At 32.8% G+C, this 16,196-nt stretch overlaps 4 protein-coding genes across 4 annotated transcripts; 1 reads left to right on the top strand and 3 right to left on the bottom strand.

The window, feature by feature from the left end:
* Positions 1–157: 157 nt before the first annotated feature.
* Positions 158–2,622, bottom strand: LOC124821634 (taxadiene 5-alpha-hydroxylase-like). Its single transcript, XM_047293553.2, has 4 exons — positions 1,991–2,622; positions 1,135–1,576; positions 629–816; positions 158–545 (listed from the first exon to the last, which is right to left on the bottom strand). The coding sequence occupies exons 1-4, from the start codon at positions 2,480–2,482 to the stop codon at positions 243–245; spliced, it is 1,425 nt and encodes a 474-aa protein (XP_047149509.2). The 5' UTR covers positions 2,483–2,622; the 3' UTR covers positions 158–242.
* A 1,131-nt stretch (positions 2,623–3,753) lies between these two features.
* Positions 3,754–6,710, bottom strand: LOC124821624 (Transmembrane proteins 14C). The gene is made up of 3 exons (XM_047293543.2): positions 6,355–6,710; positions 4,724–4,811; positions 3,754–4,193 (listed from the first exon to the last, which is right to left on the bottom strand). The coding sequence occupies exons 1-3, from the start codon at positions 6,551–6,553 to the stop codon at positions 4,121–4,123; spliced, it is 360 nt and encodes a 119-aa protein (XP_047149499.1). The 5' UTR covers positions 6,554–6,710; the 3' UTR covers positions 3,754–4,120.
* A 2,908-nt stretch (positions 6,711–9,618) lies between these two features.
* LOC124821606 (DTW domain-containing protein) lies at positions 9,619–11,329 on the top strand. Its single transcript, XM_047293522.2, has one exon. The coding sequence runs from the start codon at positions 9,676–9,678 to the stop codon at positions 10,939–10,941; it is 1,266 nt and encodes a 421-aa protein (XP_047149478.1). The 5' UTR covers positions 9,619–9,675; the 3' UTR covers positions 10,942–11,329.
* A 581-nt stretch (positions 11,330–11,910) lies between these two features.
* On the bottom strand, positions 11,911–14,603 carry LOC124821591 (purple acid phosphatase 18). Its single transcript, XM_047293498.2, has 5 exons — positions 14,389–14,603; positions 13,154–13,822; positions 12,796–12,984; positions 12,625–12,713; positions 11,911–12,468 (listed from the first exon to the last, which is right to left on the bottom strand). The coding sequence occupies exons 1-5, from the start codon at positions 14,539–14,541 to the stop codon at positions 12,249–12,251; spliced, it is 1,320 nt and encodes a 439-aa protein (XP_047149454.2). The 5' UTR covers positions 14,542–14,603; the 3' UTR covers positions 11,911–12,248.
* Positions 14,604–16,196: the final 1,593 nt, after the last annotated feature.

Here is a 16,196-nt window from a genome sequence, read left to right on the forward strand (position 1 = left end):
AAAATGAGATAGTTTTCCAATTCTGTCAAATGATGGAATATGCAAATTAGGAGATACATGCGAAATGATTTAAAATAGTGTAGTTTAAGTGCTTGCTTATTCTTCTTGTTGTTCCTGTAAGATTGTAACCCAGTTATTTTCAAGTGTGAATACAAAATAAGGTAATAATTACTCCCTTATTATTGACATTGACTTATTTTTGGTACATCGTATTATAAGACCAGCTGTTACTGAAATGACCATTAAGAAAGTCTCCTTGGCCAAATTTGAATCAGTAGCCCTTGAGATGGTACTGGCATTGGATCCCTATTGAAGAAATTGTCTGAACATAGTTTCCAACTGAATCGGGTCACTAGGTAATGAATTGCAACTAGAGTTTCAAGCCTGGAAAACTCATACCCTGGACATATTCTTGCTCCCCCACCAAATGGAATGAAGCAGTAGGGTGGTACAGATGCTTGGTTTTCAAATCTACTAGGTTCAAACTTCAATGGTTCTGTGAAAATGCTGCTATCCATGTGGGTCATTGCTGTGACCCAGAAAATCTATAAACGTGTAGAAAGGATTTGATCAGTAACATAATTGCATGGAAAGAAGTTCTAATGACAGACAACAGAGTTTCAATTACCTGCCATCCTTTGGGTATGAGGTATCCATCGTATTCAATATCTGTTTCAGCCTTTCTGAAGCCACCAAAAATAGGAGGAAACATTCTAAGAGTTTCCATTGCTACTCTCCATGTGTACTTCATCTTTGAAAGGTCTTCCCATGTGAGTGCCTCTCCAGAGGGCTTGCCTTTTGCTATCTCTTCCTGTTCTGCAAGCATGAACCAAATGAGTTTAATTTCTAAGCATTGTCATGTTATAACAGTTAACAAACTCATTATAAATGATGGTTTGTGATTGACTAATTCTAGATTGTTAACGCATATACTGTTTAATCCAAACAAGTGTTTAATTTCTATGCATTGTCGGTGTAAGAAACCATGACAAGTTTTTCCTGTTTTAATTTATACAAATAAAAGAAGTAATAACTCAATAGTGGTATCTTTGTAAAGAGTAGGTACTGTAGCAGGATAAACAAAAATTACTCTTCTTGCGCTGGTTCACACACACACACTTTGTTGATGCATACCTTGAAGAACTGCTGCATAAATAGCAGGTTCGTTGGCTAAGAGTCGGATGATGAAAGTGATTAGAACAGATGAAGTGTCGTGTCCAGCAACCATGACAAGCTTAATGTTGTCAATGATTTCCTTCTCAGTCGTAACTTGTTTGCCATCTTCATCAACCGTGCCTAACAAGCAACTAATCAAGTCTTGGCGTGCAGATGCTGCATTTTGCTCGAGTTCAATCCTCTTCTTCTGCACAGTCTCCTTCAGCATGGTCTGGATTCTTGCACTTGCTCTAAGGCTACGATTGTAACGTGTGAAGGGCACGTTAATTGGGACTGACCACATTCCTTCTATCATCTCTTGGAAGGAATCCAGGTATTGATCTCTCTGTTTTCCACGCTCAAGACCAAACAAAAGAGAGCAAATTATATTGAACGTGAGAGTCTTCATCAGAGGCAATACCTGAAAGAAAAACGAGAATAACGAGTGACTCAATATTGTTTTCCCAATCTAGACTTGCTTCTTCTTAACTCCAAAAGGAGAGTGTACATATATAAAGATAGTAAAACTTAAGCTTAACATCAACTAATCTTATCTATCTAGCTAGGGTAAGCTCTTGATCGCATTAAGAGAATGAAGTTTAAGTTTAACATAATCTTATAAAACCAGTTGATTAGGTGAAGATTACATTACACCCAGTGTGGTCTCCAACAATATCTATAACAAGGTACAGGTCACAGTCCAGCATGCTCTTTGGTTTGCATTTTGTTAGGATTTGCTTCAAAAGTCTCTAATTTTCCCTCTTCACATGAAAAATTAAACTGCCCTTTAATCAAACAGGTATTGGGTTGTAAATTGCAACAACAAAGTACAAACCTTGACTTGCTGTTTCCCCTGCCAATGCATCTGAAGGTGATTCCTGACTTCTTCATCCATTTTTCCCACATATCTCTTCAACGACTCTGGCTTCAAAAATGAAACAAGTGCACCTCTGACTCGGCTGTGATCTTCACCACTCAGTTCCAGCAAGGTCCGGTCACCTAGGATCATTTTGATGGATTGTGTTTGCTGGTTAGCAATTGCGTTGCCGCCACTAGAGAATATAAACTTATTTGCAGCCTGTCCATAGATTAACACTGTTGGTTTTCCGAATAGGCTTAGCTTTGAAATGGGACCATACTTGCTGATTCTTTCTTGAACCCATTTTTCTGCGGTGTTGGCACGCATAGCTCGAAGAAGGCCAAGACTTTGACCAATAATAGGTATTCCAAGTGAACCAGGAGGAACCCTTTTAGAGGGGTTTCTTCCTCTTCTCAGCAGAAGAAGGATTGGGATGAAGAAGAGAAAACCCAACAAAAGAAGATTCATGGTTGAAGTTTTCCTTTTTCAGATTCTCAAGGCAGCAATGCTCTAGTGAGACTATTTATGTTTGACTTTTGTGAGAGATTTGGTCGTTTGCTTTTATCTCTAATTGAAGGGTACAAATGAAACTCTCTGATAAAGCCGGCTTTGTACATTATCAAAACTGCAATCTGATATAAGAATGTTTTCATACGTAGCTATGATGTTATTTTAACATCATTTCTCTAATTTTATTTGCTCTAATTTATTAGCTATGCACTCATTGCATTCTATAGCATCCAAAATTTATTTGTCTAATTAATTCTCTAGTTGTAATTAAATAAATTCAAAATTAATATGAAATTGGTGTCACCTAGAAGTTAGGTGTAAGATTTGTGAACTGATCAAAAAGAGTATTAAGATTTATGCTATAGATGGAATATTAAGCACGTTAGTCTGAGTTCCTTGACTTGATTCTTCTTTTTGTCCCATATATGTATTGAAAACACGGAACAAGGAGCTTAATTTCTCTTGAAGGATAGAGACCTATCAACAGGTATTATTTCTCAATGACGACAAAAAAAATAATCAAATGAGTTAAAATAGTGTTATAGAGATGTGGTGTAAAGTAGAAACAAACAAACAAAAACGACATGTTGGTTAATGTGTGACACACAATGCATATACATAGTATCTTCAATATCATTGTTATTCACGCTATTAAGTATCTCATATTTATAGTGCATAGTGTATTATTTAAACAAAAAACTCCACTTGCACTTGTATGTAAAAGCACAAGTTGAGTGTACCAAATTCTCAATCACTTAAAATGATAACTCTACACGACTAAACATTCTATATCTAGTTTTATTTAACATAAATAAAAAGTTATTAATAGATAACCAACTAAAGATTTTAGATAAATATAGAAGTATTTGTGCAACTTGTGAAAATTTGTTGAATACATTTAGATTTCACATTCAATATAAACAAAAAAGTCGTCTTATAAATTTAGATGGGAGACAGTATCATAAAATAATGAGATGACTATCGAAACAGCCTTCACTTTAGAAGTCTGTAAAGTCAATTTTGCCAATTCGTAGGATTAATTTAGAAAGTCTATAATACATCTATTCGAGAAATTCAACTCCCGCATACATAGCCTAAGAATAATGTCAAAATTCAGTAGGAACAATCCATATCTTAGTAAGTATTTTATAAAATTAAGTTAAGCTTAATAAATAAACACCCCAGTAAAAATTTAGGTAATTGGAGATAAGCGTCAGTACAAAAAATGGTTGAGAATGTAAGTTGTCACACCCAGAAATGTGAATTTGTTGACTGGTCAAATAACAAGTCTTAATACATTTCATTTGGAAATACAATGGAGTTTGTCAAGTATGCAACAAATTTGAGCCAGATTTGCATTTAAACAATCAGTGGTAAGGTATTCTAAGAAAAAGGAAAGGAGGAAATAAAACGAGCTGCTTCCAGAGTGATGGAGGACTCGCCCAATTCTCCTACGTGTATAAAGACAATGACAACAACTATCTTTTGTTCCATACACTTTGAAACTTTTAAAGTACAATGATATATCTTAGCCATCTAAGACTTGCAAGTCTACCAACAATCTGTATTATAGAGTGAAAGTATATCATCATATCATCACTCAGCCTTGGTGGGGAGATGGTTGCCGCCAGTTGCCAATTTGTAAAGATAAAACAGAGTCATGAGAGCACTGCAAGAAAAAGACAGACATATTCGTAATCCTATATACAAAAAAAAATCGTTGATCTATTAGGGATATACATCCACGGGCAACATTTTACAAAAAACAAACACCCTTAGTTGTATAAAAGTCTACAAATGCATATACAGAGTGCAGACACGGTTAGGATCAACAAGCAAGAAAATTATGTTGATTACAATAGTTCTTAGCGACAGGTGTGGAGCAATTGGACAAAGTATAGATTAAGTATGCAGTGCTTGATTTCTGACTTCGAATTTTGAACATAATAAATAAGCAATGTGCAGTTCAAAATAAATTGTAGAACACGCATAAACAAATTGGGGTGATAGCACATAAAATTATTTCTTTTTGTTCTAAAATTAATGAGAATGTTAAGCTTTGATTATTTAATAAGAGTTTAAAGAAAAAAAATTATTTCCATGCATGCATTTACTTTCAAAAACCATGTGGTCATGGATTTATAATCTACAAACCATTTAAAATGCGTTTTGGGTACTTCTAATCAACCCTTCGATTACCTGATTCCTGCAACAAGACCAGCAGGCATAATCTTGGATGTTTCCAAATATCGCCGCCCCATAACCCCAGTTAGTGTGGCTGCACAAGCTGTTTCAAAATATACAAATTAGAAAAAAGCTCAGAGCATCTCCTGCTAATGTGGACCATAATTAATTCAGTGATCACAGCGTGTAAGATGAATACAGAGCAATAGACAAACATTCCCAGTATAAACACAGAGATAGTCATAGATCCTACACATGAAAATGTAATTTGATACATCATTACCTCGGCTAAAGTTTCTGTGCATACCTTCTATTATTGAGTATGAGCAGTGCAAGTCATTACAAAAATAGAGCATGCTTTCATTAAAGAACATACAATACAGCACTCAAAAAATACTATTCAAGCTGAAGGCTTATGTTTTTGCAACTACAAATCCATTGAAGTTATCAGATTGCTCTTATTATGCTATACGATTAAAACACCAAAACGAAAAGACATTTGTCCCATTGCATAAAGCTTACCCATTTGATTCCAATAGCCTGAGAAATTTTAAATACATATCCAGAAACTCTTGCGTTTTGCAAATAAGAGCATTATTATAATAAACCACGCACCTAACATATCTTGATCCGTCAACATGAATTCATTGAAGTTTCCATGCCATTCAACAATATCCATAGACAACCTCTTTCCCAACTACTTGACAGTAAGTCAAAAATACAACTATGTATCACTTCCCCTCCCTCTTACTCTTACACCTAACCTAATAAATCCCCCAACATTCTCTTCATCTTAATCACTTGAAATATAATGTAATACACGGAAAAGCACCATGGTTGAATAACATGGAAACTCCTAAGGTTGAGTTTAGATAAACTTCTCAACAAACATTTACAGAAGACAAAAATAAAATGAATCCTAAAGGGCACAATGAGTCAGACTTCTCCCACACAAGTTAAAACGACATATGCATCTTCACATCTCAACTTCTCTTTTAACTTTTTCATAAGTTGATGCTTGAGATTCAAGAAAATATTGTATGCAATGAGATTGTAAATGATTTTTAAACAATCATCCTACCACAACTTGCGATGTATGGTAAATTTATTAACTCTTACAATGAATGATTTGAAAGTCACGCATTCAAGACTTCCGATAGGTTCACAAGTTTTAGATTATTTGACATTGTTAAACTTTTTAACTGATAATGTATAAAAACTAAACTCTTGGTCTCACCTCACTGGAGAAATTTTATTCGACTTACCTTCTTAATTTTTCTTTCTTTCTTCTCCGATTAGTACTACAAGTAGCTCATAAAACAATATAGTTTAAGAAACTAAGAGGATTATCGAGCTGATTCTTTAGGAGAAACATAGAATTTTTCATGGAAATATCATCACGACATCCTAACATAGAGAACATTAAAATCCAACATTTCATAAAATCCGAAACGAATCCGACAAATATCCACGTCTTTCCTCACATCCATCTCAACAAACTCATCAAATCACGAATTCTAGCACAGAACTCATCTCAGATCCAGAATCGAGAACAAGTCAACTGTCAACGCGACGAAGCCTAACATCTCCAAACCAAAACAACAACACTACGTAACAATAATGAAAGGTAGAGAAATAGAACATACCGGTCTCGAGAACGAGAGCGAGGTAAGAGTTCTTTCGTTTGCCAAAAGCATTGAGACTGAGATACCCGGCGATGATGAGAAGCAAACCGGAACCGGCGCCTCCGGCAAGAGAAGCTACGCTCCCTTTCGTTATGTACGCAGACAGTCCACCACAAACTAGCAACAAACCGTACGGTATCGTGAAGCAGAAATCGTGCATTTTGTCTTCCCTTTTCCCGGAAAATTCAGTTCAATCCGAAAAATGATTGAAAATGCGTGAGAGTGAGAGAGAGAAGGGAAAGGGAGCGTGGAACGCACAAGTCCAATATTAACACCTCAACTTGCTCGTTTAGAATTATTCAGACATTCAACACTTCATTTTTAAAAGTCAGAAAAATACACTAATGAAATTATAGAAATGAGATAGTGTCATTAAATAAGAGAAGAGAAGATGAAAGATGAGAATAATGTTATTCAAAAATAAATTATTATTATTATTATACAAAATTAATTTATTAACTATATTTTATAATTTTTTATACTAATTGTTATTAACTAATAAATTTATGGGAAAAATCATATAATCAATGTATTTATTATACATGAATAGTGAAGTTTTTTTATTTTTTGAAAATTAAAGAAAAACAAATGTTTTTTCTTTTGGTTTGACTAAAATATAACTCGAAGAAGGTTAATTTGGAATTTGACTTATGTATTAAGACTTGGTTTATTTATTTCAATTTAGTTAAATTGTGCGTTTAGATGCACACATATTATTTTTATTTTCTGTTTGGGATTGTAAGAAATAAATATCTGCCTCCACATAAATTTATTCTTTCAAAAAGAAAATATTTATATGAGCATAACAACAAAAATATTCTTATTTACTTATTATCTTCTTATTCCTTAGTTAACTTCGCTTTGGGTATAAAATTTAAGGAAAGAATGTAATATTTCATCATTCTAATTGCATGAAACTGATAAAAACATATTTTATAGTTGATATTAAAAACAGTGTTATATTCATCCAAAAAGGAATATAACCATGTTATCATGATATATACTGAAAAATTACCAAACTATAGAGTTCTTCAAAACTATAATGACAAAACAACGTTTTATTTTATGGAATCAAACAACAAGTTCTTCTTCATTTAGATATGTATTAACTTTTATACTATCCTCTACTTATATCAACAAGATAATTATTGTAAAAAAAAATTAAAAATAAAAAAACCAACAAAATAACTAAGAGTAAGCTAATATGAAAAGCAAAATATCATATATCAATGATCATATTGTATCATCACATAATTCAAATATTTGTAAAGAAATAAGTTACTTTATCAAATATCTTTCTATACTCAATTAATATGTGCACTTGAATCAAACTTATGAAGTTATGTATTTGTTGGGTCTATCGAGGATTGACACTTCTCTCTATCTAAGATTTTAAATATCACTCTTAGAAAAATCAATGAGGGGGTTTACCAGGAAGACACAAACACCAATGAGATCTGAACTCAACCATATAAGAGATTGATACCACCCTCTACCCAAAACCTTAAAGCAATTGGTTAAGGGATCTTTCACCTTTATATATTACTTTATTTTCTCATTTTTATCCAATGTAGGACTTAGACTCATACTTGTATTCCTAACACTTTACACTTATATCATACACTCTTTCAAGTATGTTGTACAACAAGTTAACAACATATGTACAAGCTATTTGAGATTTTCAATATAAAATTGTTGCTTTCTCAAAAAACTCTTAAAATTATGTTCTTACATATTCAAATTAAATGTAATTGAATCAAGAATGTGATGCAAAAAGAATCAACTTAATTGAGTAATTGTAGAAAAATATATCAAGCAACAAAGGTCAAAGTTATCAACAACCTAAACTATAATAATCTTATGCAAAAAAAATACTTCAATTACAAACCTCCAATCGAATATTGGAATGGTCAATGTAAAGAACATTATGTCTAGGACCAACTATATAAATTTCAACTTGATTTAGCACTTACTGAAGCAAAAATCTCATATTTTCCACGATGACTCCCAATAGGAAAACTAAAAGATTAATCGAAGATCAATTCCACCATCTAAGATCACCAAGCAAACCACAACATCATTTATCACAACTTTAACATATCACATATTATAATATCAGACTTAACAAATTTAACATATCATCCCGTCAATACAAATCAAAATAATCAATAATAATAAGTTGAATATCAAACATCATTCTATTTTAAACAAATAATTGGAACAAAGTTCACAATGTAAAAGTTAAAAGTAGCTTTCCTCACTTGGCAAAGCAACTCAAAACTACTATAAGATCTAAAATCATGTTCAAACTTACAAAATGTTTTATCTACACATAAAAACACCAATAAAATGATGAGATTATATAGCTGATAAGCATAAACTCACATTAATGACTTCAAAAACTAATGCAGACAAAGAAAACCTATATGTTAGAAAAAAAACAGATTGAACTAAGAAAAGAGATAAAAAATCAACTTTTTCAAAAGTAGAGATCAATCAATTATCTTTGTAAAACTTGATGTTTTAATCTAATCATCAAACAAATTAATGTGATTAGAAACTTAGAAAGAAGAAAAAAAACCTTAAAAAAATGTTTGTAGAGGATGGTGTTATAAAAATTGAAATTCAACTATTAAATTTTTTTATATAACTTAAACTTTTAATTATTAAAATGTTATAATATATTTTTTTTATAGAAGTCATCCATGCTCTCAATCTACTATATAGATTCCCTTAGAGAAAATTATATTCCAACCTATTATAATCCATAGCTTAATTATTTTCTATGGTTACCATTTTACAACAAAATACAATCACCAAATAAATATAAAGTAAAGCTGCAATTACAAATCATCAAATGATTTAACCTATCATCTCGTATATGCAATAAAATTAAACATTTGAATCATTTTATGATACTTCACACACCATTAACAATATATTCATAATTGATCTTTTACACACACATATAAAAAGTTTGAAACTAGAGGGACTTAAGATTTTATACCCATATTGTCAACTTGTTTAAATTAAAAATAGGTAATTTTTAATGAAGTATTTAAGAAAAACAAAAAAGCATATATAATTTGTTTATTAAATAAGCTTAAAACTGTTGTTTTTAAAACAATCATATAAAAGTAAAAGAAAAACAAAAATTCACTTGTTTTATTAAATAGATATTTGTTTTTAAAAAAGACAAACAACTCACCCTAGTTTTAAAAAACGAAAATAGCAAATGACCAAACGTATTAGGGTTTTGTTTTAGAGACCAAACTTATAGGGATGGTTTTTCTCGTTACCCAAATCCAAACCACCCCCTGGTTCAAGCTCAACCTTTCACACGGTCACAAGCTCCTTCAGCGGAGAGTCACCAAGATTTTGATGTCGACAACTCAGGGCAATTCTAAAAGACCCATTTGCCCGTCGTGTTCCAAACCCACACGAACGTGTCTCTGCTCTCGAATCCTCACACCGTGTGTCCAAAATTCCGTCCACGTAACCATTCTGCAGCACGCTCTTGAGCGTAAGCACCCCCTCAATTCTACCAGAATCGCTAGATTGGGCCTCACGAATCTCACCGTTGCAACTGTTTCTGATGTTAATTTCCACGCCCGGTTCCAGATTCGCTTGTTGGATCCGAATTGCCAAACGGGTCTTGCTGGAAACGTGATGAATGTACTCCTTTCTCGTCCGTATTGCGAATTTGGAGACACCCAGAAACTACTTTCTGAAAAAAGCTCTAACTTGAGCGATTCTGATAATGCCCAAAAATGTGGTTTGAGAAATGATCGTGGATGTTTTCTGGATTCTCCCACTCTTGCTGAAGTTGGGACTCAAGTGAGTACCACTGATGGTGCAGTGGTGAATGATGAAGTTGAGAAAAATGCTGTCCCTCCAAATCGTGGTTTAACCAGAGGTGTGCATGAACATAGTGGTAGGCTTGCTATTAATGTTGCCATTGGCAAATATGGTGCTATTAGCTCTATGTCTCATATTTGGATAGCACAGGCACAATGTCAATCCCCCAAGTTAAGCTTTGACAATATTTTGGCATATCCCGAAGCTTCTGAAGCACTCTCAGAAGGGTTTTTGGTGAAGAAATTTCAAAGAAAGCAACTGAATGGGGATGCAGACTTGGAAGAAGAATGTGAAGAGTTTGAGCTGGAGGTTCGTCCTGGATCAGTGCTATTATTTCCCTCCGATAAAGCTGTGAATATTAGTGACCTAAATGCTATTGGTTTTGAGGTGAAGAACTTGATTGTTTTGGATGGAACATGGGCTAAGGCGAAAAGAATTTACTGGGAAAATCCTTGGTTGAACGTTTTGCCCCATGTGAAGTTAGAAGTGAACGAGGCGAGCTTATATAGTGATGTGAGACATCAGCCTAAAGCTGGTTATTTGTCTACTATTGAGAGTATTGTATTTGCCTTGAAGGCAGTTGGGGAGAATCAAGAGGGTTTGGATGGTCTCTTGTATACTTTTGAGTCCATGGTTGGAGACCAGAGACGCTGTAAAGAAGAGAGACTGAGCGAACAGTTCTCCAGTTGAGGTCCTTTCTTCTTTAGATTGATCAGCTTGAAAAAGATGCTTAAACCCAAAACAGAAACTATTTAAAATGAATTGTGAACCCTGAACTTTGTAAGAGTTTTTTTGTTTTGGCCTCATTATCCATTTCCTGCATGCAAAAACGCGCAAGATTATCTGTATATGATATACCATGGATAATTCATTCTCCGATGAGTTTATTGAAAGTCTACAGACTATTGCTGTGCCCCATATGCTGAACAAGGACAGGAGCAATCTGAGTAAAGCAATCAGTTTACTGGAACTAGACTATGCCTTTATATCGATGTTTTAGTAGCCCAACGCTCTTTTAAAGATTGGACAATCTGAATGGATCTTTAGAATCAAGATAATTTAGCAGTTTTTGACGTTACTTCTGCTACATCTACATGACCTGATCTATGTTTAGACTGAATAAATGAATACATTATACGTGTTGCTCAGTGCCGTTCTCAAGAAAATAGAGGACAGTCTGTTCCCCTACGACTTTTGAACAGAATCATGGCTGCTCATGCTAACTGGCCTCGACATCAAACCGAGAGACATTGCGAGGATGGAGCTGGTTTGTTATTAATTACACAAAAAACAGCAGAAACAGGCCAGAGCAATCCAACCACTTAATGTTGATAATGTAAAATGGAGTTAATTGTTATCACGGGGAAGAAAAAATAAAGAGGGGGAGGAAGGGAAAATATTTTGCCCGCCTCAATTCACCAGATACAGATATCTGTTATCAGAACTCGGTTTCTCTACAGATCTTTGTAAAACTTGCTAAGATGGCTTAAATGTAATGAAAGTCGAAATAATCCATAATGTGACCCTGTTCTTAGATTGCTAATTTGCATTCCATCATGTCCCATTACTCTTCAGCACTTTGTTAATTAGACCTTCGGACATCATGGCTTTACTCTTTGCGTGGATCTAGAATCATATCAACAATCTGAATGCCAGTCCTGAATATAAAATGCATGCATTTTTCACTAACCAGTAAGCAACCAAATTTATTTTGCTGTACATACAGAAACCAATCCTATAGGTTCAGACTAAACAAGCAACATCATCAATTGCAAAGACACAACTCGCCCTATGCTGAATTTACTGACTAGTCCAAGTCCTTATAATATCTAAATATATGTACCAGCAAAACGAGCGGCAATATACTGAAATACCTGACTTTACCCATTCTGCTGCTAGTGATCCATTGTAAACTAAGGTATTGTTTCATCATCTATATTTTTACAGAACTTATGCTGATGCACACGGTTACGGAGTAACATTTGCAGATACAACTTTTAGGGTATCATAAGTGTACTTCTGAGTTCATGTGTCTTCTGATCAACGCATCCCGAGCTGACCAAAGACTTTATCCAGATATCATCAACTTTTACTGAATTGTCATCATCGTTCCTGTGCCAACTCCAGAGGGCATGAGTGGAGTTTACAAACTTCAGCTCACCGTGACCAAAACTGGCTTCGCGGAATTCTGACCACTTTGGCTGTGGGTTTATATACCTGTCAATAAACAATCTTGTAAGGACACATCTAGGAACAATGAAAGAAAAACAAATTTCAGGCTGCATGCATCTGATAAACCTAAATATAGCCTTTTTTTCACAAAAACAATTCAGAGAACAGATTCTGTGGAATGTTTCTGGATCTGAAACTTACTTCCGAGCTAAGCCTTCCCTGTTTCCTCCATCACCTATAGTTATATGGACAGCACCACAGGGATCCAATCTTCCATTATAGACACGTTTCTGACAATCAGAGTATTAAAACCCAGTTTTCATCAAATGGGTGCTTACAAAGAAAAGAATATGCTAAACCATAAAGACATACCGAACGTTCGTAAGCGTGAACATGACCAGCAATAACTAAATCAACACTAGCGGCATAAAGCAACGGCTCAATAGCTGCCATCATATCATCCCCTGCACCTTGATGGGCCTTGTTACTATTATACCACGGTATATGAAATGACACAAGCAACCAAGGTGTCCTTTCCCTATCAACCTTTGACAGATCTTCCTGGAGGGATGAATGAAAATTAAAGGGTGAACAAATAGTGGTCCATAGTGTGATGTAAAAAAGACAAATATCAACAGACATGTTTCTGTAATTATTTTTTCATGATCAAGGCCTGCAACACACTTACACAACTATAGTAATTCGTGATCAATAGGGAAAATCAACTGACCTTTAGCCATCTATATTGTTCAGAGTACACATCATAATCTTCATAGGAGCCAAGCATGATAACGTGAACACCAGCAACTTCAAAAGAATAATAGAGATTTGAAGTTGATCCACTTTCCTCAAATGGCATTTTCCATCTGGAATTATACGACACAAACTTGTCCGTTAACAAGAGTATGTTCTCTTCTTCATGGTTGCCCTCTGTCACCATCCATGGCCTTGTACTAGCAAGCGGCTCCACTAGTTCACCAAAACTGTCCCACAGATGCTGCATACAATCAGCATATGAAAGGTCTCCTGGAAGCAGGTAGACATCATATTGAGATTGGTCAATGTGAGCCAGTGTTGATTTAGTCCAGCCAGTCTGACCAAGATCGCCAGCCACAGCAAAAACAATTGGAAATTGGTTTGGAGGGGTTTTGAGCTGGAAATCAGGACCTATTCCCCCACAACGGTAAAAGTACACAGTATTGTCTTCCAAAGGTCCAATTACAACATGATGTATCGTTCCTGAGGTATATAACATATAGTTATAAGAGGTGAACTCTCCTTCAGCAATTGAGTCATATCTCCCAGGTAATGTTCCGTATTCTACATACGAGGGTGAATGTTTATCATCGGTTATCCAGGTAACTCTGATGTGCTTCTCTCCTGCCAAAGAAATGTGTACCTGGAACATACAATTGACATCAAAGAAACTGAAATTTAGTAAGTCACGATCATGCATTAAGAGGTTGTTGACATGATATTGCTTTACAAAGGAAGCATAGTTGACAGTTCACAGTATATTTGTCCCAGAACTGGGAAATGATTTACAGAAAGCAAAACAAACCATTTAAGTTACAAAATAAGCAGATAAGCAATAATCATTATTTGTTTACGCACAGTCTCGCTTTTAAAAGGCTACCAGAACGATACAAACAAACTACACAATTAGAATCTCCGTGTAACCCAACTTTGAGCTCAATATGAAGCTAGAAACTGGTATTCGCCATTTAGAAGCAAAGATCCATCTACTTCCAATTATTAGATCCAATAAAACAAGCAACTTTCGGTGTATCACAAAATAGAAAACAATCTTGAAAATATAACCCAACAGAATACCTTAATCCAATCTAAAACAAAAGAAACCAGGTACTATGAGGATGATCAAATAGGAAATAGTTAACACACAACTGGAATAAAAAGGACAAACAAAAAGTCGTATTTTGTGAAATGAAAACGAGGTTGATTGACCTGTTGAGGATAAGAGGAGTGGGCCTTGGAAATTGAATACCGTGGGATGGTTAAGGTTTTACGAGGAAGAGGGCGAAGGTATTCAGATTCAACCGTGACGGTTGAAAAAAGAAGCGTTAGAATCAGAAGAAGTTTGTGTTTTGGTTGTTCCATATCAGTGTCTGCCTGAGACAACAAAGTACCTGCTACCACTTCAATCCTTCTTTCTACTCTTCATCGCAAAATCCAATATCCCATGACATCAGCAAAATGGTCGTTTCTCATTTATTCCAAGTATAATCCAATTCACATTTTTTTTTTCATTTATATAAATAAATTAAATAAAATGGTAATATTGAATAAAATATTAATATTGAACAAAAACTGTTTGATTTTTAGAAGTTGAACATTTAAACATGATTAATTTTTTATAAAAATTTAAAGTACATATTCATAAGACTATCTCCACTAAAAATAGATTTAAGTGTTTAAAGTTTTAGACGTGGACAAATGGTAAAATACCATCAGTTGAACTAAAAATAATATTTATTTATGTAATATGCAATACTGAAGAAACAAAAATAGGTACCTTTAGATGACAAATGTATAATTTGTCTTATCTAGAACTCGGTTTTTAATATATGGACGATGAAGAGAGGAAGGAAAAACGAAGAAAATTAAAAGAATTATATAAATATCATCAATCCACTTTGAAATAAAAGAGAGAGACTTATGAACTTCTAAAATAAAGTTGTATTCGTTCGTACACTTTTTTTTTAAGTGTTTTTTTTTATTGATCAAAATTTATGGTTGAAAATAATGATTAATATATAATTAAAGAATACATATTGATACCATTTTGTAATTTGCTTTTTCATGAGTTATCTGTATATACCTTTTTTTTTCACTTTTAATAAATTTTTTGAAGATTAATGTGTTCATGTGTGAAAAATGGATATTCCAACACTCGTTTAATTAATATTTTAAAATGAAAAAATATAGAAAAAAATTAATACTTTAAATATAAATGATTTTTTAATAATTTATTAAATGAATAATAATTTAAAAATGATTAAAAGATAAAATAAAAATAAATAATAGTATAAAAAATTAACTCTTTAAATATAAGTTGTTTTTTTAATAATTTATTAAATGACTAATTAGTTTAAAATTATAAAAGGATAAAATTAAGAATGAAAAAAATAATATATAAATATATTTTAATTTTTATGAAAATTTAATTAAAAAATAAAATAAAAAGTAAAATAACTTCTATGACAAAATATATATCTATCTCTCTCTCTAATAAATATGAATAACAAAGTAATTTTTCTAATATCGTTTTTTTATATTGTAATTTAGAAATTATAAAAGAATAAAATTAAAAATAGAAAAAATAATATGGAAAAAAATAATACTTTAAATATAAGTTATTATTGTAATAATTTATTAGATGATTAATTAAATACAAATTTCAAAAAAATAAAAAATAGTGTAAAAATATATTTTAATTTTTATGACAAATAAATTTAAAAATAAAATAAGTAGATAAAAATGTAAAATAATTTTTATGCACATACTACATCAAAAGATATATATATATATATATATATATATATATATATATATATATATATATATATATATATAAACGAAATATAAATAATATCAAATAACTAAAAAATCAACTTTTTAAAAACTTATTAACAAAATAAAATGGTAATTACAAAAATAAATATAATTAAAAGATATAGTTTTCATTTATAAATAGTTACTTTAAATAGTTGTTTTAGAATAAAATAAAATCTAAAAAAATAGATAAAAAAGAA

Source organism: Vigna umbellata, chromosome 1 (genome assembly GCF_029865625.1).
Source record: "Vigna umbellata cultivar VRB3 chromosome 1, Vumbellata_1.0, whole genome shotgun sequence".
In the NCBI taxonomy this organism is placed as follows: domain Eukaryota; kingdom Viridiplantae; phylum Streptophyta; class Magnoliopsida; order Fabales; family Fabaceae; genus Vigna; species Vigna umbellata.